This window comes from Lutjanus erythropterus, chromosome 21 (assembly GCF_056507025.1).
Source record: "Lutjanus erythropterus isolate fLutEry1 chromosome 21, fLutEry1.hap2, whole genome shotgun sequence".
NCBI lineage: Eukaryota > Metazoa > Chordata > Actinopteri > Lutjaniformes > Lutjanidae > Lutjanus > Lutjanus erythropterus.
The window spans coordinates 2,292,189-2,316,683 of record NC_139337.1 but is presented as its reverse complement, the minus strand read 5'-3'; the positions used below and the strand labels follow the sequence as shown (position 1 = coordinate 2,316,683).

The following is a 24,495-nucleotide window of genomic DNA, read 5'->3' as shown; positions in this document are numbered from 1 at the left end:
AGAATACTACAGAAGCAGAGTAGGGGTTTCTGGCACAACTTTGCCTACTTCCTACTTGCTGCATGGAGAAGGGGAAAAGGGCTGAAGAGGTCAAAACTCCAGCAACACTTGTTGCATAATGTATGTGCCTAATGAAGCCTAAATTAAGACTAATTAGACTGACAATAAGGTTGTTCTATGTAGTACAAATTTTGCTGGAGTTTAGACCTCTTTAGCTGATGGGACAGTGTGCTGAAAACCCCTGGTCTTCCCCTCAAATCGAAGTGCTTATCAGAGCGTCTAATGGGGTCTGAACTGATGTCAGAATCGTGGCCAGCAAAGTGCAACAGTGTGAATTCCCTTAGGGAGAGACTATTTGAAAGTGTACACTGCTTTCCCCATTAGTACAACTGTCACATTTCACTCCTTTTTAAGACAAAAAGGAGTCCTGGCCTGGACTGAGCCCAACCAACCTTCCAAGCAATCTCATCTGCATTCATTCTTTCTATCTCTACCCAAAGCTCATGACCATACAGGACGATTTCACAATAACTCACATTGTCACAAATATTGCCATCTTACCTTACATGACTCTGATATCAAAACGGCAACTACTCCCTAGCTGTCAGTGGAACTGAACCTCATGGATAATTAGAAACATCTTCATGAACTAAGTCCAACTTTCTTTTGTCTTTTTGGTTGTTCACTGTTTTAAACTCCACTATTGTGACTTGTGTTTAATTCTCCATTTAAAATATGTTCCTGTTTGTGAAGTTGGATAAAGCAAGCCTAGATTAGCATATATTTCTTTAATGAATGTTTCCTCTAGCAGGGACAGTGTGTCTCTTCCCGCTAAAAAAAACTAGACACAAAGGAAAGTTGGCAGCTGAAGCCATTTATCCTCCTTCTTCTGCTCTGAAAAGGAAAAGATTACTTTAACCAAAAGTCATTGCACAGTGCTCTGTAAAAGTGACATCAATTAACACTAAGACATAAGCCTTATTCAGATACAACACTCTACCAGTGTATAATACATGATAACCAATTCCAATGAGTCTCTTAGGGATGAAAGAAGCTTTAGTCTGGAATGAGAGTCCTGTTAACATTAACGAGCAGCGTGAATGACATGCTGGATGTGTAAATGCGAGGGTAAAGCCAGGCCACCAAGTGGATTCCCCCTCAGGGATCTAGGTAATAATCCTCTTCTGCAGCCTTATCTGCTGCTCTCACATAAGCATGAGAGGGCAAGGAGAGGCCAACCCTGTGCTGTAACGTGTGTGTTTGACAGACTGTGTGTCTGTCCGTGTGTTTCATTAGAAAGCAGTTCAGGGGAGTCTTCTATTGTTTTACCTGTAAGAATGAAGTGTGTGTGCTATGCTGTTTGCACCTGTCTAAACTGGACAGTATAGACTTGCAGAAAGATGTGTGTGCACATGAGAAATGTGTGTTTGATTCTGAAAGTGTCAAGATTTACTGACATCTTCTGACATTTACGGGCCTATCTACATGCATCTGTAAGTAGAATTTGTGTGGAACAGGCAGATCAGTGTGTAGCTAGATGCATGCTTACCAACTCAGATAAGATGGTGGATACACGAATGACACAGAAAAGGAGAGTTAAACTAAAAGATGTCCAAGGACATTCAGGTGTGAAACCAGCAGATCATTGTGCCTCACACAAGAACATCTTTATTCTCATCTTAAACCTCTCATTTTTTCCCCACACAGTTTGCTTGTCAGTGCAGTGTCAGGAGTGACATTAGGGGACCTGACAAAATGTGAAAATATTATTACAGCTGTCAAACACTGTGACATTAAAGAGCTCAAATATGACAGTGATCAGTGGTGGACTTAGGCAGTCTCAGGGGCAAGGGCAAATAAAGTATGGGTACCAGCAGTATGCAGTGTGGCACCAGTGTGATGAAAATTATGATTCACTTTACCACATTTTGTCCTTTGCAAGGGCACATTAGAGAGCACTTTACTGCATTTTGTCGACTGAAGGGCACTCTAGAGAATTGGCTCCCAACCTGGGGTCCAGCCCCCCCTTAGAGGGGCGCCAGAAATCATAGGGAGGTCCCCAAGACTTTGTCTGCTCTGAGGACATCAAAATTAGATTTGCACATTAACTGAAATCTGACCACAAAACTATTTAAAAAGATACACTTGTCCCCAATTAAAAATAGTAGGCTACTTTGTAGGCTAGGCTAAACTTCAATCACTTATTCATGTCAGTGTGAGCTTTTGTAACTTTAGTCCTAAGAGAAAATTCTAAAAGACAAAGGAGATTAATGACTTTCTCTTGACTGTGTTTTTGTCATCTATCTTCATGTCAGACCACCTCTTACATAGTTTGGCTAGATTCACATTGATACAATAGTTGTTTGTGCAAAGGAGTCATACTGTACAGTACCAGACAAATCTGCAAGCTCATGTTAGTCTGTCTCTGCTCTGGTGGATACGTCTGGCCACACTCCCATTCAGAAAGATTTCCACCCGTCCTGGATCTGGTCAGGCCAATCACAACTGTTTGTTTAACATGGGTGGGTTTGATACAAAGCCTGGCAGAGGATCCTCACTACTCCAGATTTGAAAAGTCACATGTCAGTGATGTCACATGCTTCGAATGCAATACACCAAGCTCACAAAACTAAGATCGAACTATCAAACCAGGCAGTGCTGATGCCTATTTCTCAGCTCTACTGTACTGTACTGCTGTAATTTGTGAAAGTCTGTCACTAGGGCACCATTTCTTCAGAGCTTGAAATATGCATGTCTCACATTTTATTGCTCTAATTGGTTGTAAGTCTATCCATTGTATCCAGATGCATTTTGTTCTGCACCATGGTTTGAATTATGGGGCAGCTGATGGGAGCTCTGCTCCCCTGAAAGCCTACTTTGGGGCATTTGGGGAGAGCTCTAAAACATCAGGTTCCTGAAATTAATATTAACTTTGCTAATTAACACAATGCTAGGTGTGCTGTTTGTTATGTGTGCTTCTGCAGCAACTGAGCCTTCCATGGTTCTGACATGGAGTGGAGGAGGTTGACAGACAGATAAACAGACAGAACATGTGACTGTTTGTTTCCTGCTTGCTTTTTGTGGCTGTATAAAGAACTTTCTGCGATAATGCAATTTTTACCAGATTGTAACAATCCACAGACAGAAGGGAAATGACAGGGAAGTGAAGGAACAGTCAATGAGAGTGTGTGAAAACAATGTTTCTACATGTCTATCAGACTTTGTGTCAGTGATTCCCAAAGTGTGGCCCGCAGCACACTGGTGGGCCGTAAAGGCCCTGGGAGGTGGGAGGGGTCATGAAAAATAAATAAAACCTTTTGAAGTTTTAGTTTGAAAGTACAATAAAATATTTATGATTAACTTTATTTTTTTTGTAAAAAGTCATCCAAATTAATAAAAGCCACGGGATTTGAATTACATGTTCTTCATTTATCTGTCTTTTAACAAGAGTTACACTGTATTTTGTGACAACTCACATTAAAACTAGAATGAATCTTGTACCTCATCATTGATACAATTAGTCTTGTGTGTTGATCAGAGTTGTGATTAAAGTTGTGATTAAGGTGGGCCTCAGAAGCTTTTCAGATTTTAAACTGGCTGTGGCAATTTGAAGTTTGGGAATGGAAGCTTTATGTTAAGATCAGATGATGAGGCTGATATGATTCATGAAGAGGTGTGTATAAGAAGTTGATTTTGTTCCTTGTTTTTTGCTCTTGATTAAAAAAATGTATTCTTTGACTATGTTGTTATAGTCTCTATGGAATGTTACTGACAGCATTAACTGGTTGTATAACCAACAGTAGAATGGTTTTTGCAGTAACCCTGAAATTGACTACACTGCTACACACTTCCATGTATGAGCATGCATGTGACAAGTTTAGTAGCAGTGTGGACTATAAAATAGTGCTCCACCAAAAGCCACATTGTAATTCAAACCCTGGTCTACACCCCTTGGACATCAGAAATAAACCAAGACATCCCAGACTAATCACATTTGTGACCCTCCAAGAGACCCTGAACAGACATGTACTGGAAAGAATAATAGCCACTGGTGAAACATGGAGTTGTGGTGTGAGAAGAACCAGTGAAGAACTGGGCAAGAGTCTTGGAGTCTTGGTTTCTTTATTCGGATTCCCATTAGCTTCCACAAGGTGGTCGCTAGTCTTCCTGGGGTCCACTTACAAACATAATCATATTACAAAGTTCCACTATCATCTACTAGGCTAGAACAAAACCAGTACTGGTCGTCCAATACTGTATGAATACTGTTGAATCTCACATTGCCTGATATAATTCTACAATACCTGTTACAGTGCTTTATCACAGAGGTGAGACAAACAGGACAATGAGAGAAACAAATGGAGAGAGAGATAAATAGATTGAGAAAAGGGGAGTAAGTGGTGGATAGAGGGAGGGTATCAGTTTCCTGATAAACATTTTGATAGATAAGTTCTTGTGTGATGAAGTCCAGGTCATGGCCTCAGCTGTGCAGAGAGGTGGATGCCTTCTGGCCGTGGTGGAGAACTTCACCCTCAGACCTTACATAACAGGCCTGACAGTGCACCAAGGCTTTGAAGCATGCTGAATCCTGCTGTGCTACAGATAGAACTACATGAACACCAAGCAGGAGCATGGCCCTCTCCAGCCCAGCAGACAGCAGAGCATGTTGAGGGCTGAAGTAATCTATTATTCTGTCGAGCTCTTTCAATTCAATCTCATTTTCTGTGCAATTAAAATAAAAGCATAAGACAAAGGTAATAAAGCACTTAGTGATCCTGAGTGTTCAGCAATTCTCTAAGCCCAGGAGCCATTTCTTTTAAATCATATAATAGAATGGGTAAAGTTATGTAAAATATGTAATGTTGACTAAATATCACAGCTTTGTGAATTCAGACCACAGTCCCCTCAACTTTCACTTTGTTCAGGTGGTTAGATAATTTTCTCAGCTCTTGGAGACTACATCCTCACTTACTTACCAAAAACACAGACTGTGATTACCTTAAAGCGCAGATCACCCTACAATTTGAAATGAATAATATCTCTGGGACCTCCATCTCCATCCTCTGGGAAGCATTCAAAACCTTCCTAAGAGGCTGTATAATCTCATTTGAGGCCTTACAAAGAATAGAAAACAAGAGCAATTTAAAAGAATTAGAAAACAAAAATAAATTGTTACAAAAATAATGCACAACCCCCTCTACATGGAAAAATATCAAACATCAATATGAATACAACCCAATCATGTCAGCAAAAATATGCCAAGCTTTCCTTCATACCAGGCAAAAAAATATCTTTATGATAATACATTAAAGCCCAAGGACATGCATGAGATGTCTTGAATTGTAATTCTACTGACTTGTACACTTAAAGGAAAACCCAGAGTATACAACAAATGATGCATTTCTAGACCTTCTCACACTGAATGAGGAAGACTGTTATACCCAGAACTTACTTGCAGAGGTTCAGAGCGCCATTGCCTTGCTAAAAAGTGATGAAACACCTGATCCCAGTGGACTCCCACGGGAACTATAAAGCATTTAGTGAAAAGCTGTCCTCCTAATTAAAACCATATGAACCAGCACAGACAAAGGGTAGTCTACCACCCACCTTGACTGAGGCTGTGATTACAGTAATTCACAAAAAAGGGAACCATCTGCAGAAATTGTTGCCTACCATCCTATCACTCCGAACTGTTGACAAAAAATTGTTTGCCAAGATATTCACCAGCAGGCTGACCCCCTCACCGGATAAAGTAGTCCATTCAGACCAGACAGGTTTTATGACAAACTTTACCTTCAGCCTCAGGTGACTTTTCATTATGACCTTGTCATACTCTAGCTTGATGTCGGGAAGGTGTTGATTTGATTGAATGGTATCAGTCTGTTGAGATTCTCAATAGATTGAACCTAGACAATAAATTCCTATCTATTGCTGATCAAACTCAAAATATGAGAATCTTACAGTTTGAATACTCACAAATCAGATAGTATCCTCTCCTTAAGCTTGCATAGAGAGACAAAGCAGCCACTATCACCTCTAATCTTTGTGCTGGCTATTGAACCCTTATCAGACTACACTATGACAAGAAAAGACCCTCAGACACACAACTGTACCACTAAAGGAACAACCAACTAGATCCTGTTGTATGCAGATAACATCTTTCTTTATATCACAGTCTAAAACTACTATTCCAACTCATCTAGACAAAATCAATTTAATGAAAATCTTTTCAGGTTACTGAATCAACAGGAACAAAGTGTCCTTATGCCAGTCCATATGGATAATGCAACACACCTGGATAATTTTCCATTTAACATCTCTCCAGACAAATTTATCCATTTAGGGACTGACGTCACATAATAATACTCTTCTGTCCTCCAAGGACACTTTCCCCCTTTGACAGAAAGATTACAGACTAAAGTATCATTCTGGGAAAATTTCACACTCTCTATAATTGGGAGAATCAATACCACAAACATAATGTTTCTTGCACACATATCATAGTAATTTCAGAACATCCTTATTTTTCCCAAAAAACAAACAAACAAACAAACAAACAAACAAACAAAAAAACTCTTTATAAGTCCCCTTTCTTTGGGGACATACACCTCACGAACAGACAAAAAACATCTCTGCAGGCCAAAGTTCAAGTCAGGATTAGCTCTCCCAAACTTTGTGCTCTATCACTGGGCTTTAACCTTCTGGCTAGATACCTCAGCACCCACTAAATGCAGCTTGATTCATAATTTGAGACAAATCAGGTCTAATTATAATCTTAAACCCATGTTCCTGGTGCTATCCAGTACCAAAAACCCCACCTCTGCCCCTTCTAACCTTGATGAAGCCCCCTCTGTGTTTAGCAGAACAGAAATCCACTGTATCAGACACTAAAAGATGTATTTGCCTCATTCACACAGCTGCACAGAAAATATAGCCTGGAGCACAACTACTTATTCCACTCACTACAAGTCAGGGATTACATACAGGAACATTTAAAGGTTTTCAGACTGAAACACATTCAACAACAAGTAACTGTCACCAAGGAAAATAAGTTGATATCCCACATCAACAATATTCTGTTATCTATGAGTTTTTGGCTTTTTGGAATGTGGTTATTGGCTAACCAATTCCAGATAACCTATGGAAAGAAAGGCTTAAGAAGATACATACATGTTCAAAAATATCAAGACATTGTCCAATACTAAATTATACACAGGCTCCCCTTCTCCAAGGAGATACTGTATAACATGTGCCATAAATGTCAAACTTAAGTTCCAACCCTCCATCACAGTTTTGCTCTGCGCCTCAGGTTCCAATCTTTCTGGACTGACATCTGTAGCATTGTGTCTGAGGTTATTGATATTCAGATCGAACCAAAGCCCTTGCTTATCATTCTTGGCATATCTGAGACATTCAGAGGACTTAACACAGCATGGCTGTGTTTTCTCTCTTAATTAAGTCTCATGGTAAGGAAAAACACAACTGTCCCTGCTTCTAAGGTGTGGCCAGAGGACCTAACTAACAAACCCCATTTGGAAAGGTAAGATATGCTCTGGAAGATAGACTCCTATGATTCAATAAAAACCTCAGCTCATACCTTGCATCTATAAATCAAGTACAGCAATCAATGGCTCAGCAGACACTACACTGAAGTCGAGGTAATAAATAGTGAAAGGGAGGAAGGGGGGAGGCGGACGGTAAGGGAAGGTTAACTGAGAGGGTGTGAGGAGGGTGGGGGTGTGGTGTAAAGAGGTAGGGGGGCAGGTATGAGAGTAATGGGGGAAGATAAGAACACATAGGTCAATACCACCGAAATGTTGCAAGTCTATGACAGGGATGACAACCATCCCACCTGCAGCCAATTTAAAGAGAATTTTCTCTCACACTGTGGGAGGAAAGCTGTCTGAAAAAGATAGAAAAATGCTCCACATCCCATTCAGTCTCTGAGAGGTGGATGGGTGGTTGTGTTTGTGACCTCAAAAAGGCTTCAGTGAAACTCATCTGTGCATCTACAACACAGAGTACTGTATTGGTCTGCAGTAATCAGAAGCTCAACGTGAGCCTGAGACTTACCGAGGAAGCGGAAAGTCCTGCGCACCAGCGGGTTGAGGTAACAGCAGTCCCCAGTGGCCACGGTCTTCTCCGACCGGTCAAACTCTTTGGACGTGTACTGGACCAGGAACAGCACAGTCTCCGTTATTGTGATCTGGTGGAGGCCAGGGATAGAGAGAGAGAGAGTCAGATGATTGGATTTTATTTGTGAGTCGGAGTCACCATTGTTGGCAGCACCACTTTCTCACACTCTGTCACACAGCCCAGAGCTTGTGTGACTGTTTTCTCAGTGGGCTCCATCTGTACAGACACAGCTGTGGAATACTCAGGAACATATGGGAGAGAGGAAGTCAGCTGACACGACTGTGAGAGAAGAAGCAGAGGTGTGTGTGTGTGTGTGTGTGTACCTATGATTTACAGATATAAACTGATCATGAGTCGACTAAGACTACACTAATTGGAAGTGGCACATTTTACAATACAATTGTATTTATTAATTGAAACTGAAGGAATTATTATCATCATTCATCCACATGAATTGTTTTGAGGGGGAAAATATGCTTGCAAATTCACCTGCACAAAATACAAACTTGGTGGAAATTGACACCTGATAGAGTTTTGCTGATGGGTGTGGTAAATGGCTTGACACCACGGCAAAAGTGAGGTAGATGCATGAAAATCAGAATGCATGCGTACACTGATCAGGCATAACATTATGACCACTGACAGGTGAAGTGAATAACACTGATTATCTCTTCATCATGACACCTGTTAGTGGGTGGGATATATTAGGCAGCAAGCGAACATTTTATCCTCAAAGTTGATGTGTTAGAAGACGGAAAGATGGGCAAGTGTAAGAATTTGAGCGAGTCTGACAAGGGACAAATTATGATGGCTAGACGACTGCTGGGTCAGAGCATCTCCACAACTGCAGCTCTTGTGGGGTGTTCCTGGTCTGCAGTGGTCAGTATCTATCAAAAGTGGTCCAAAAAAAAGGACAGTGGTGGACCGGCAACAGGGTCATGGGTGGCAAAGGCTAACTGATACACGTGGGGAGTGAAGGCTGGTCCATGTGGTCTGATCCAACAGATGAGCTACTGTTGCTCAGATTGCTGAAGACGTTAATGCTGGTTCTGATAGAAAGGTGTCAGAATACACAGCGCATCACAGTTTGTTGTGTATGGGGCTGCATAGCTGCATTTTCAGTGGTGGAAGAAACCACATTTGGTGGTCTAGTGAGTATTTGTGGCAGCAGGACGGTGTGTGTTGGATTGAGTCAAAATAAACTACAGTGAGTTTGTTCACTGAGCTCATGACTCATTGAAGTTAAACACAGGGAACAAACAGTGGTCTCTTGCTTTGTTGACCCGTGACCTAACTGCTTTATAAAGTCTCACAATGTTGCACCACTTTCGTTTTCACTCCTGTCATGTTACACCAGTACCTTATGAGTCAAATATAAACTTTTGTTGATGATGCTGTCCTTTATCTTGAGAGGACAGTCTCTCACATCTATGTTTGTCAAACCTACAGCTCATAGCAAACACTGAGCTCATGACATGTAGGATTGTTGGATTAGTAATGTTGCGAGGCACTCCGGCATGTTGGAATCCACACTAAAAGCTAAATTCTGTTTACAAAAAACTGTATTAATTGTGCAAAACAAACATCAGCAACTGGACACTTCAGTCCCGACGGATTAGCATCCATATGAGCTTCCAAACCTTCATCTGCTGTGTATTTGTATGTATCAGTGTGATGTCAATATGTGACAGCTGCTACAGTTTGCTGCCAACAGCTCCACAGCTTGCCAGCCACATTACACCAGCTCCTGTTCTCCATCAGACCACAGCCACCAGTGCCCTCAGATATACTGACAACTAGTGCAACATTTACTGCAATGCCAGAGGCTTCCACATCAAAATTGCTCAGTATTACCAGAGTCAGAGTCCTGACAGCAGTCCTGACCATGGTGCACCACGGTGCAGATGAAGGAAAAGTGAGTCCTGGTCAAAATAAGTTTAAACAAGTTTGCCTGGGAAGGAGCCTGATGTGTCTATATTATCTTTTTGTACAATAGCAGATTTCATTGTATAGGGTTACGAAGGTACAACTTGTAAAGCAAAGCGGGATAAACTTCAGGGACAGATAATCATAGCATAACAAATCTTTTTTTTTTTTTTCCCTACATCATTATAGTGTAATAATGTGTCCAAAACATATTACAAGCTTGAACAATCCAGGGATGCAATATTTCACTCCTGCACTCTTTTCAGCAGGTGGTACCTCATTGATCAAGGTTATAACATGAATCTAAACTTCTCTTATTTGCAGTTAAAACTAACTAACATCATGAATAATCTCAAACAGCACCTATAGGAAGCCATGAACATCTGGATAACAGCTTACAGAGCCCTGCTGATGAGAGGGGAATGGCTTCAGGCATATACAAGTTTATCTGTCTCTTTCCTCCTGCAGTAGCAATATTCAAAATCAGAAAAGATGGGAGCAAAACCTGGCTATTTAGCTCACTGCACATGGGTAGGCTGCAATTTGAAGGCATTCAGTTTCTCTGTTCAAATGTGTAAGACTGAGGATAATACAAGTGAAACATACAACTGAAAACACTGAGCATTTTTCAACCCTCAACACTTAAAAAGATTGATCATACTAGGGTTGGATAACATGCTAAAAGTCGGATTGCAATTATTTCAACTGAAATTGTGATTGCAATATGTGAAACGATTACGTCTGTACGAAATAAACATGTTTTTTATATTTGGAGATCCAGGTTTTTTAGGTCAGGGCATCTATGCAGCACTGCTGTTCTTCATTGCGATTGTCTTTTGTCACACAAAATTGCAGGGTTCTGTGATTTGGATATTGCACTTAGCCATATTGCAATTTTGGTAATAGTGTGATTAATTGTGCAGCCTTAGATCATACCCTTTCAGACTTGTGCTGGCTTGGTTTTGGAGAGGTTGGCACCCTAATACCCTCCCTATGGCTCTGACCTGCTGTCAAGGCCCTCTGGGATGTAGCTCTTTCTCCGGCTACATGTTTGCTGGGCATCCAGCACACAGCATTCATTGTACATTTGCACAAAACACTGTGGCATTTGCATGCCCTACCCCCAAATTCATATAAATCATATGAACTGAAGTTATAAAAGCCAATTGTTTTAGCTCCATCAAATGGTTGAAGGACTTTATGAACCTTGCATGGAGGAAGCTGCATCATCTCTGTTTTATTTGGACAGGGGAGGGATCAGCTTATAGGACACAATAAGAATATTCATCACCTCATAAAATCTGGCCTTCCTCTCCTTATAACATAAAGAGCACACTGCAGGACTTACAGTCCTCATTTCTGGTCCCATCTTCTCTGCTCCTGTTTAGGGATGTTTAATTTATATAAAACAAAATTATACATTACTCATTCTTAAGAATTGGGACAAAAACATACTTTGAGGGAGTGTTGATTTTTACTCTTCAGTTATGCTGGAAAATAGACTTTAACAGATCAAACTCTTTGCTATTAAACCTTATAGGTAGCCTACCTCCTAGTGATTGTGTTTTGTTGCTCAGAGTTCTCTTAATATTCATCAAAATACATATTTTTAAACCATAATTCTTATTTAGCTCTGATTTAGAAGGACTACAGAGTTGACATGTTATGATTGAGACACATCTGATAGCAATATTATTTAATGAACTTGTCAAAAAATAAAAAGTTTCCCAGTGTTTGAGCAGTATTCCTGCCTTTTTTAAACCTGGAAGTGAGACAGGGGTCCTTAGGGTATAGCTAACCCTGTTTATGCCTGATTAAATCAGGTTTTTGTAAAAATCTGATGAAGTTGATGAAAATTTGGGACATTTTCCTAAATAAATCTATTTTAAAATGATGGAATTGACAAAATATCATTAAATGAGCACATTTTATATTTATGTCATCAGTAAGTACTGATTTGAAAGTATTTTAAAGTAGACCAAAAGATTTTATAGAATACTTATATTTTATATATATATATATTAAATAATAAATTGTCACCAAAAAAGTCTTAATAATATTTTTTAAAGTTTTTTTCCAAGCAGGAGTGAAAACATTCACATCTGTCTGTATCACTAATATCATAGATGTCTGGAACCAGGCTATATTTATTAATGCTGTTAGTTAAGATTTCATTTCAGAAATATATTGTTTTAGATTTCATGAAGAAATGAATGCACAAAAGTTGTAAAAAAAAAAAAAAAAAAAAAAAAAAAAAAAATGGTGCACCATTTGAAAAAAGTGACCTGATATTCAGTGACTTCTCCACAGACAGCATCAAACTGTCTGAATATCCCCAGACAGAATACAACTCACTCCATCCAGAAATGCAGTACTCATAGAAAAAAACAGGGAATTTAACACATGATGAGAGAGGAGCACAATATTAAAAAGAAAGAAAAAACTCCAAGGAACACCACAAAAAATCATCTCCAAATACTGTTTAATACTTAAAACAAGCCAGACTGCTTGCAACCTTATTTCAAACTAAATGAAAACCTATAAACTGCCAGAGAACAGCAACAGTGAAAGTTTGTTTTTCTGCCTTCATTCTCCACAGTGCCATGACGGGCTGGGGTTAAAGGCAGTGAGGCAAAAGAGCAAAGCAGCTGCAGATAAACAAATAATAATGAAAAAAGGTCTGAGTTCAGTCTGTGGACAGCCATACTACAGCCTGAGGAGCCATCGCCTGCACGGCTGCTGAGCTGCTGCTGCTCCACACTGATGAAATAACACAACTTGTTAATAACATCTACATTTATGTAACGCTTTGGTGTGCCTAAGATAAATTAGAACAAGGTTACATAAGAGAGAAGAAAGAAAACAAAGGCAAAATAACAGACATCCAATAGAAAAAATGGTGTTAAAATAGAAAAGCCTACACATTACATAAGGACTGAAAACACTTAAAAAAAAGTTTCAAAGTCCTACAATAAAAAAGTTTGTTGTTTTTATTTGTGAAACCTTATGTGAAGTGTCTGTGCCAGGTGAAATGTGCTCTATGAAAGCAGTTGTTAAGACAGTTGAAGGTTATTCACTGCCAGTCAGTTCTCACTCCCAACGCAGTGGAGGATGTGTTATGGATGGATGAGTCAAAGAAACAGGACTTTCACCCAGGAGACCAGGGTTCATGTCCAGTGTGAAAACAATTTCTTAACTTGCTCTGTGCCAGAGAACCAGGAATTAACAACATTAAACAATTTTAAAAATGTGTTAAAATCCTCCAAAATCTACAACTAACAATATTTACTGATAACAAATGTGCTATTATAATCATCTTTGTTTTAACATATATTCTTTATGAAAATGTTGGCCCTTTAAAGTTGTGTCCCAGACAATTTAATCAGGCATTAAAAGGGTTATATATCCTAAGAACCCCGGTCTCACTTCCTGTTTTATTGGTTGACTTTCTATTTTTTGATAAATTCATTAAATGATCATGTTTTAACCATAACATGTCAATTCTGTAGAATTCTGGTTTAAAAATGTGTATTTTGATTAACATAAAGAGAACTCTGAGACACTTTAAAAACTATGACTATGCTTTGAAATGAATAAAATGCAACATTTTATCAATGCTGTAAGATGTCAACTCTGTCAGATTTTTCATCTGACAGAGTTGACATCCATGTTTACATACAGTGACGTAACTTTCAGTATTCTTTAATAATTGAATGTGTGTGAAATGAGTACTTTTTCACTTAATAAAATAAGTAAACAAAAAATATGTCAGTGCACCAGTTGGGCACACTCCTGTGTGCATATCAGCTCTGTCAGTTTCATTGAGAAGTCATAGAGAAGGTTTTTTACTGTGTTCATTAAAGGTATAGTTCACCCAAAAATGAAAAATCAGTCATTATCTACTCACCCTCATGCCAACTGAGGGTCAGGTTTATTTTGTTAGGCCACAACGCGGCTGGAATTTCACTGGAAAACAGTGGAAGTAAATGGTGTCCAGTTTTCAAACTTAAAAAAGGAAAAAAAAAAAAAAAAAAAAAAACTCCACCTGACCTTTTATCAGCATATGAATGAATGACTGAATTTTAATTTTTAAAAAAAATATATGTTCATAGGGATTTATACATATAAAATATGTTATGTAAACATAAAGTTTCATGTTTGTGTTATACATGATTTTGTGTGTTTGACAGACTACAAAATTTAAGTTTTCAGCCACACAAAATGGTTTTGAATGGAAAATTTAATCACTAAGGAGTTGGCCTGTTACAATATTTAATAGTTTATTTTGTTTTAAATATATAGTAGAAATCAAAACCACCTAAAAATATGTTTTTGTCCCAGTTCTCAAGAATGGGAGGCTGAAATGATGTAATGTATGTAAGTCACATTATGAATATTAACTTCATACATATTTTAATCCAAACCATGATCTTTTCTTAAATCTCACCAGGTAGTTTTGTTAACTAAACAAAATTTTTTGTGCCTTCATTTTGAAAGTCTACCTGGATGTTGCATATTTATTATTGCTCGACTGCAGAGCCCTGCATGTGCAAAACTGATGCAACAGTGTCATAGTTTGACATGTAGGGCCACTGGTTAAGCTGCCACATTTTACAAGTTGAGAGTGAGAAACTGTTGGAACTGCAATTAAATCAACTTATATCAGCAGTCAAAGAGCTGAAAAGTGTTGGCTGAGGTTTATTCAGTGAAGACAGATTACCTTTCATTAAATAATGAATGAATATATAAGTAATGAAAGATGTTGAAATGTCAAAAAGTAACAGATGAATGGCTTTGGAAAATGAATTGTGTTTGAAATAGAAATTGTGAATACAGAATTTGAAGAAAAAATGTCAATAGCTGGAGCTGCTTTCTTCTGTTGATTATGGTCTACTGAGCATAAATACTATGATACAATGTCACAATAAAGCCACATTTCTTTTCATTTCTTGATATTTGCACCTGTTCTGGAGTTGAGCTCATGGATTCTTGCATAAAGGTGGTTTTGTCAAGCCGGCCCCTGGCGAGGCCTTTCATAGCTCAGAGGCATCTTTCCTCTCGGTCTGCTGAGTTTCAGCTTTCACTGCAGGTTAAAAAGACCTTTAAAGATCTGAGCTGTGGTGACCAGCCACATTCAACTGAGCCTTAAAGCTACTAAATACAACCTTCACACTGGCAGCTCAAAAAAAAAAAAAAATCACCATGAGGCAAGCGTGAAAAATCTGAACTTCTATACCCAGAAGTCTTTCAAAGTGATGACAGTAAACTGCTCTTTGGTCCACCGGGTGGACACTTCTGTCATACTTTATAGGAAGAAGGGCGGAAAGTGGTAATAACCTTGGCAAGGTGAGCTTTGCCTGGTCAGTGTTTGTGTTCAGAAGTGTTTGACATTATTGTATCTCTAACAGGAAAAAGGAAAGTGTGGATAGGATATGATGGCATTATATTGAAACTGAATTTCTTTCTAAATCCACTGATTGAAACAAAATCCTTCTAAATCCCTTATCAACTCTTTAAGGTAGTCTGTTTGATGGGGAATAAAGTTAGTTTAAAAATGTTTTTATTTCACTTCATTTCATACCTAAGCCATGGGGATAAACCATGGAGATTCCTCTGTGCTGAATGATGTAGGGCTTTCACCACATATTTTGTCACTGCTCCGTCCTAATTCATTTTTCATTTTGCCTCAAGGGAAATCAGTGTTTGCTCCTCAGAGGGGCTGTGCTACAGCTGCACAAGGAAAAACAACACAGCGGAAATACTATCAAATCTACTTAATCATTCAGCAAATATTAACTAAATAAAATTAAGATTTTTTTTTATTGGGCAAATTAAACCAGAAACACAATGCTTCCAAATATTGCCTCAGGGACTATATGCTGGCAGGCAGCAGGTGAGAACTATAATATAACACATTAATGCTGTTTTGAAATCAGAAATTGAAATGATTGTTATGTATTTTTGATGTTTACATCCACTAATATAGTAATAAATCTAATTCACCAGCAGGATTTTATGTTGAAGCTCTACGACACAACCTTTGACCCCTTATCCTTCCAAACAATGGGACGCCACTGTTTGATCTGCTAAATTATGGACAACACATTATCGAAGGCCAAGTAGTACGATTTTAGTTCGCTCAAAGATTGTGAGAATAATGTTGTCAGTGGCTTTGCTGCTAAAAAAAAAGTTTCAAAAAGTATTAGCTTTTGATAGCCACAAATGAGGCTCATGGTCAGTATAGACACACACTGCACCAGGTGACTCAGTGGCAAGTGAGTGACTGTATGTGTGTTTACCACAGATGTGCGTCAGTTCATGGGGATTAAATTAACAGTTTCAGGTGGGTGTGGATTTTACTTAGAGATAATTGCAGGCAACAGGTCAGCTCTGCGACAGGAACTAGAGTGCTCTATGCCCCGGCTGCAGTGTCAGCAGCCTCGCTGTGTCCTGGCTGCTGGTGAAGGTCCGGGGACTGCAGCGTGAGCAGCCCTGCTTTGTGCCCGGGCTCTGTGCCCAGGTCACAACACTCTCTGTTCCGTAGATGTGCACTGATGATTTCATGCTACATAACATCATCTTTGCCCTCTGCTGCTGAAATCCAGCAGTTCTCTTGTTTGTTTGTTTTTTGTCAGATGATCCAACACAGCGTCGCCTACCACCTGGCAGTGAAAACAGCAATTGACGAAATATCTTGTCATTGGCGGGGAAGCGTTGTGTCTTCAATGATGAGATATCTCATCAATGGTGGTACATATACTCTGATCATGCCACCAAAACAGCTCTGACCCATCAAAGCCTGGACTCCACAGACCTCTGAAGGTGTCTTGTGGTATCTGACACCATCTGACGTCATCTGCAGGACCTTTAAGTCCTTTAAGATGTGAGGTGGGGCCTCCATGGATTGAACTTGTTATTCCAGCACATCCAACAAATGCTCAATCATATTGAGATCTGAAGAATTTGGAGGCCAAGTCAGCACCTTGTCAACACTAGACCATCTTCTTCCATCACTCCATGGTCCAGTTCTGATGTTCATTGCCCATTGTAGGCACTTTTGGTGGTGGACAGGGGTTTCTATCAAAGGCAGTATAAACTTTTTCAGCAGTTTCTGCTAAATTAGCTATTCTGTGGAAACATACCAGACAAGCAGCCCTTCACTCCCTATGAGCATCCATGAGCCGTAGGCACCCATCAACCTGTCACCAGTTCATCAATTGTCCTTGCTTGGACCACTTTTGGTAGGTACTAAACCACAGCACACTGGGAACATCCCACGAGACCTGCTGTTTTGGAGATGCTCTGACTCTGTCATCTAGCCATTACAGATTGGTCCTTGTCATAGTCGCTCTGATCCCCATGCTGCTCATTTTTCCTACTTTGAACACATCAACTTGACAAACTGACTTTCAGCCTGATATATCAAACTGTCACTGTAACGAGATGATTGATGTTAATCCCTTCACCTGTAAGTGGTTTTAATGTTGTGGCTGCTCAGTGTTTCTCTGTCTGACTCAAGCCTGACTGATTTACAGCAAAAAGTCAAGCTATGCAGGAACATAACAGAGTTAACTATGACAGGGATGTTCATCATCTGCTCACATTTACCTTCTGTATCAAAATCAAACCTTCTGTACTAAAACTTTATAAAGTTAGAACATAACTGGAGAGCCTGCACAATAGAACTCTGCAAGGTCCAAGTGGGACTGCCAAAGACTCAACAAGGACAACTTTGTTGTAGAATATTCACTCACCAATAAGCTAGGTTGTTTAAATGAAAATGCATTTCTGTGTGTTTGTGTCTTTTAAAGTAATATTCCTATTCTTTTTGCTGAAGACAGAACTTAAAGAGTGTGAGCTGTGTTTTTGCAGATAAGCTTAATAATATATAATATAATAAAATAATAATATAATAATAATAATAATAATAAAATAATTCTCAATTTTTACCTTAAATGATGAGAAACGAAAGATATGCTGTTGGTGTTTTCTTCACCAACAAGGGCCTCCCAAGACTCCTCAACATCAACTCAGTAATGGTCAACTCTGGCCCTTCTTTTTTTTCTAAAATTGTGAATGCTGTGTGAATTACAGGCATGTATAGAAGAAAAGCATGTGACCCTGACTAATACAGGTCTGAAAAACTTGAAATTCTTAGAAGAAAAATCTTTAAAGAAGAACTTAGAGCCCTGGAGTTTCTGAAATCAGTAAATTACAAATCTTAAAATCTTGTTTCTTATAACTGTAATCCCATTCCATGGTCAAGTTAGCAATAATAATGTCTGTAGACTTATAAAAGATCATGGTTTGGGTTAAAGTAATTAACTAAAGTATACTCACTCAATTTAACATAGCTTACATACAAGAATACAACAAGATGTTCTGGGCAGCTTTAATGACCCGCTGTAGAGTTTTCCTGTCCTGGGCCATGTACATCCCATGATGCCAGTCTGTGATGTTTCCAGTCAGGATCCTTTCTATACATTTACATGGACCTCTGGCTTCACACTGAACATGAACCCCAGTCTCCTGGGTTTGTCTGATCCACCCATTCACCCCACCTCCTCCAAACATGGACATTCTCACTCTTTATACTACTATATACATCAAAACATAATGTTACAGGGGCGCCTCCAGAAATGATCCTGGAGGGGTATTTACAGCACCGTGGGGGCGCTGACCAAGCTGCCATATTTGATGCACTGGGCATGAGAGAAGTCCTGGAGAAATAATGTCAAGCTGGCACTTAAGTTCACAACCATTTGCCTACAAACAATGACAAGACAGAGCAGCTTGTCTCCATTAAAACATGTAGTCATTCTGCCATCAGTAATTAAACTGCCTTCCCTCTTGGACATTTTGCAAGACTGCTACTGTTAACATTATTAGCCACAACTACACATGGGAGACAATATCCTTCAGGGCTTTCTTGCTATTTTAACCCCCCTACACCTAACCAAGAAGGACTTTCTGGCAGAAACCCTTGAAGGTTAATTACTGACAGCACTACAACCACTCAGCTGCAAACAGCTATATGATAGCGCATGGATAACAAAATCTAGAGATATTCTGGGACATGTAGTGTGTGGACTAGAACAAAATAGAACTACAAATACAACTGTCTTTGCAAGCCCTTGAGGACCACATAAAATGTAATGTCGGTCCAGATTCAGCCCACAGGCCTTGAGTTTGACACATGATTTAGAGTCTGACTCTCAGTTCAGACTGGGACAGGGACCAGGACCTGTTTGAGAGCTGAAATACATTTGACAAAGCCGTAGCCGTATAAGAACACTAACAGCATGGAACCGCCATGGTTTGAAACTATAAGACATGACATGCTAAGTGGCTGTTAGGTACCATTACTAGAATCTCATTTCAAGTTGCCAATGGAAACCTGTATGAGGGGTGTGCATGAGTGGGTTGAGTGAGTGCAGTGGAGCAGTGAAAACAGCTTGGCTTTTTTTTTTATAACTGCTTTTACTCATCAAATGGTGAGTACGGTGGATTTACCAAGCCTTAAAAATAAAAGGCTAGACAGTGTACTTGGAGCACATGGAAGGAGTTGATAACCCTGTGCAGTTGTGTCAGCAGGCCATTTCCTAACAGAGCCACACAGGTCCTTTTCACAGTGATAAAGCAGCAGTGGGCAGACTGCAGGGCAGGGCTGGCACTGCTGGATAAAGCTCATTGTGTCCTTACTAAGCTTCCATGACCAGGCCCACAATAGGACATGATAAACACTTTTGTGGCTGCTTGTCTCCAGGATGTGCCCCATGCCCCCACGTCTTCTGAGCCCAGAGTTGTGCTTCCAGCAGCGCTTGGGCGATTTCACACTCACTGCACCGAGGGATTAATCTTTAATTTACAGGTTTCCCCTGTTGGGATTTGTACCGACAACCTCCTGACCCTGCCCAGTCCGAATGTTTCCACCTGGCTGAACATCCAGACACATAGAGTCCCGTCAGTGAACGCAGCACAGTGCATGCAAGCGCGCGTGCGACCGTGCACATGTGCCAGTCGGTGTGTGTGGTCACGATGAGTACCGAGGCCCCGGAGCTGAAAACCACAGAGCTGCCACGCACTCAGGCGTTGCCACAGTGATTTATTCAGGTCGACTGGTGGAGAGGGCGGATGAGGTAGAGGAGAACTGAGACCAGAAAACTTGGACTGAACTTGGAAATACACAAAAAGGTTTTTGTTTGTTTTTTTATATTTATATTTTAAATTTAATGTTGAGTAAAGGTGTGGATTTGGGAGTACTTTCCAGAATAGTAACTGTCAGCTGCAACAGAATTTAGACCATTTTATGATAAGGGAACTGTCTACTAAGACATCAGAACCCAAATTAAAGTAGGTTTTTTTGCAAGCATTAACCCTTTATAGATCCGCCTATCCAGAGCCAGATTAACGGTATTTCCTCACAAAGAAATACAACTAAATCAGTAACCATAAGTATATTGTATTAAAAATTGTTCTGACTCAGACAGATAGTGGTCAACACCACAACAATAACAACAACACCAGTGGTGAACGGTATTGTTGTGATCAGTTTCAGAGGAATTTGATGAACTAAAGAAACACTGACAACCAATCAAAATCCATCCAAACTTACAGGGTATAGCCTACAACAATTTAAACACTTATATAATGTAATATCCGGCTGCTAATTTTACATAAAACTGGAATTACTGCGTCATGGTTGTACGCCTCTGCCAACCAGTCAGGTTGCAGTTTAAATTCATATCTGTCCAGACTCATATAATATATATAGTGAAGACTTTGACTTTGAATTAAGTGTATTTTTTGGCAAATTATAAGTTATCACTATATTGTCGTGTGACTCCAGTGAATAATTTATAGGTACAAACCTTTAAATTACTAGACCTTACTAGTCACTTAGAGACTACTTTTACAGAGGAGGACAGAGGACTGATAGAGAGCTGAACATTAGGATGTTTGAGTTTTTGAGTTTTGAGTTTTGTAAGGTTACAGTCACCTTTAACTTCTAATCGATTCTAATCAGTTCCTCCTTGAGTCCAAGTCGACATCTATGCCAAGTTTGAAGGATATCCATCAAAGCATTCTGGACATACAGATGGACAGATGGTCCCCAAAACACAATGCCTCTGGCCATGGCTGTCGCCGGTGCATGGGCATAAAAATGGAATCTAACCTGAGACACTTTGACAGTCACCTGGATACCCTCAAACTGATGTTGACTCAAAAAATGCAAGACTAGAATTTGTCTTCAGAAGACGAACTCTCAAAAAAAAAAAAAGCTAAATAGTCCTAACTCATCTTGTCTTTGAAGAATTTGATGAACCCATATCCTACTGCTTTTCTTTTTCTTTCTCTGTGTAACATACAGCAGTAACAAGTCATTCATATCTGCATTAATATCAGTTTTTCTAAGCTGCTACCATAGTGGGAATGCACGGAACATTACTGATCATCAGTGTTGTTGCTCACATCATTAAAATTATTGTAATAGTTATCATTCTTGGTTTGGAGAAATGAGTGGTCGGCACCAACTGAATTCCCCATTTCTCCCACTCTCTGTCTACTGCATATGCATATGCAGTGAGTAAGGTGTTGTAAGTAATCAGTTATTACTTTACAGTAACTTGATTAAGCATAATGATAAAGAAAAAGATTTTACTTTGGGCCCTTCTATAAGATGAAGCAAAATGAGCTAATAATGCAAATACTGCCTTAAAGCCACTATCATTTTAGTTTATGTTGTGCTTTTGTAGTGCAACAATATAAACAAATTAGCCTAAACTAATCTCAACATGTTGAACCTGGAGGGTCAGAGCCACACCACCACATGAAGCCTTTCAGAGATATGACTGGCCAATGTTTCATATCCTGTCTGCTGCAAACAGTTAATGATGGTGATCAATCTCTGAGCTTATTTCAATTCAGTTCACTTCAGTTGCTTCAGTTCAGCATAGTCGTCAGATCAGAAAACATTCACATAATTCATTTTTGGATCATTGAGCATGGAGGTTCATTCTTGACCTTGGAAATAGTTTCTTGACAAAATCGCCACACACTGTCCATCTATTAGCTTTTTCTGGAGCTTTCAACCTGACAGGACAGACACTGCTAACTGAAAAAGTGACAGCTAGAAGCATTCCAGTGTCTTGTCATAATAGAGGAGACAACAGACAGACAAGTCTTCAAATCACAAAGAAATAGAACTTACCAAAGACCATTCAACAGCTTAAGATCTCGCTCATACATCCTACAGACAGGATCCCCCAGGAGGGGTAAGACTGAATGAGAGAGTCACTGACTGTCTGTGAACACTAGATCCAAACCATTCCCAGCGTCTACGGGGAAGAGGTCATGGACCAGGAGTCAGTGGAGACCAGAGAAGATCAAGAAGTGCATTCCCACCTAACACCACAAACCATCTTTTAATAGAGACAGGGGTACCATCACTACCAACATACAACAAAGGGACAAAAGAGGCATCTTCTACTGTTTCATTATGGAGAAACTTACTGTGTGGTTGCTATGGTTTCACTCACTTTTTAATGAGGGACTGGTAAAACACACTGAGGAAGACACAAGCTCAACACAGCTCTGTTTTTACTGCTGCTGCACTTTCAGATGCAGGGATATTCCCTCCTCTCTCTGCCATTGTGGAGTGCTTATGTGTTGTCATGGCTACCAAATGATCTTGCATGAATAGATACATATCACACTTATTTATGCACATCACTTAGAAGATTGCATCTATGATGACACCATTTCATGGTTGATCCACTTTGCTCTCACACTACAAACAAACAGCACCAGGATGTGCTTCGAAGCACAATGAGATCATCATCTTCAAGCAGTCTCCATCAGATGCAAACAAACTGAACCAAAATGCACTTGAGGTCATTTACAGCAAACACATTAGTTTGAGAGCACTCTATTCTTCTTGTGCTACAGTCACACTGCCACAGACAGACATTTCAATACATCAGACCGACATCACGTTGTCAAATGCCAGGCGCCAAGTCTGTGCCCTCTTTCAGGGCAAAGATCACGGTTCTACATTGTTCTATTTTGATAATCCATTAATCATTTTGATGTACTTTTTAAGTAAAAATGTCCAAATTCTCTAATTTCAGCTTCTTAAATGTTGAAGATGTTTCCTGGTTTCTTTACTCCTCTCTGACAGTAAACTGAAGATCTTTGAGTTGTGGACAAAACAAGACATTTGAGGACGTCATCTTGAGCTCTGAACATTTTTCACTAATTCATTTTCATTCATTTAATTGAGCAAATAATCAAGAGATTAATCAATAATGAAAATAAACATTAGCTGCAGGCCTGAAAACACTATATTAGGCTAATCAATTTCACCATATTTCATACTGAGGCAATCCAGTATAATTACTGGATTATACTGGAGAAATTCAACGTGTCATTATCAAGTCAAAAGTCATTTGTGGCCGCTTGCCAGGCTCCTAGCTATCTGTTTGTATCCGCACCAGAGGTGGTGCAAGCCAATCATCATCCAGAGGGACTAATGGCAGCTGAGGCGTGGTTTTAGGTGCACCGCCAGCGAGAAGCATCCATGAAAACACTTAAATGCATCATTATGAAGTTTCTATTACATTGTATTTTATAAGACACTATCATTATTATTAGTGCTGATATTCCATGCTACTGTTCATGCACTTTAGAAGCCACAACTTATTGCCTGTGATTTCACTGGCAATGGCAAGAACTGGCTGAAGGGCTGCCTGATTTCCAAAAAGCCTGAGCAGCCCTGTGACAGCCACAGGCCATTTGTCCCACTTTCTCATCGGCTATAACTCAAGCTGACAGGGCCACAGTGACAATGTGCTGCTTGTTTAGTCCCTTAACTACCTCCCTGCCCTCTCTCCCTCTATCTCCCTCTCTGTGGAGCTATTCCCTGCTGGCTAAGTCATGATGACAGGGCCAGGGTGACCTGTGCTGCTTATTTACTCAACTGTTCCTCTGGTCAGGGATGAACTTGTTCACTCCTCTCACTCTCTGCCTCCATACCTCTTCCTTAGACTTAGTTCTCTTCACACCAACCTGTGTCGGGACATTAATCTGTCTTCATCAGCATTGTGAGTCAGAGTGTAGCCAACAGGAAAAGGCATTGACATTGAACCAATATTTGGGCAAGGCTTTGCTGGTCAATGTGCCTGCCTCCAGATTGGTTTTTCACAATAAGGCTCAATGTCTCAATCTGTCTCCATTTACAAGTTAATTGGGCTTGCAGTGGCAACAAGTTTTAACAGGAAAGTGAGACAGTGCCTGACATCTGAACAACTGAGGAGGCCATTTGAAGACACTGATACAAAGGGACTCTGGGGACAGAGGAGGAGCAGGGTATTTTATTTTCAGCCACTGAGGTATGACTGAAGACTCAGTGATACACGGCAGTCATTTTGGAAA

The 24,495-nt window shown here is 39.8% G+C and overlaps 1 protein-coding gene across 1 annotated transcript in view; it reads right to left on the bottom strand.

Moving 5' to 3' along the window:
• Positions 1-24,495, bottom strand: part of LOC146307192 (phospholipid phosphatase-related protein type 5-like) — a 202,645-nt gene that overhangs the window by 91,524 nt on the left and 86,626 nt on the right. The window contains exon 4 of the mRNA XM_084747563.1: positions 8,074-8,206. Coding sequence (XP_084603689.1) covers positions 8,074-8,206 — 133 coding nt within the window. The remainder of the gene's footprint in view (positions 1-8,073; positions 8,207-24,495) is intronic.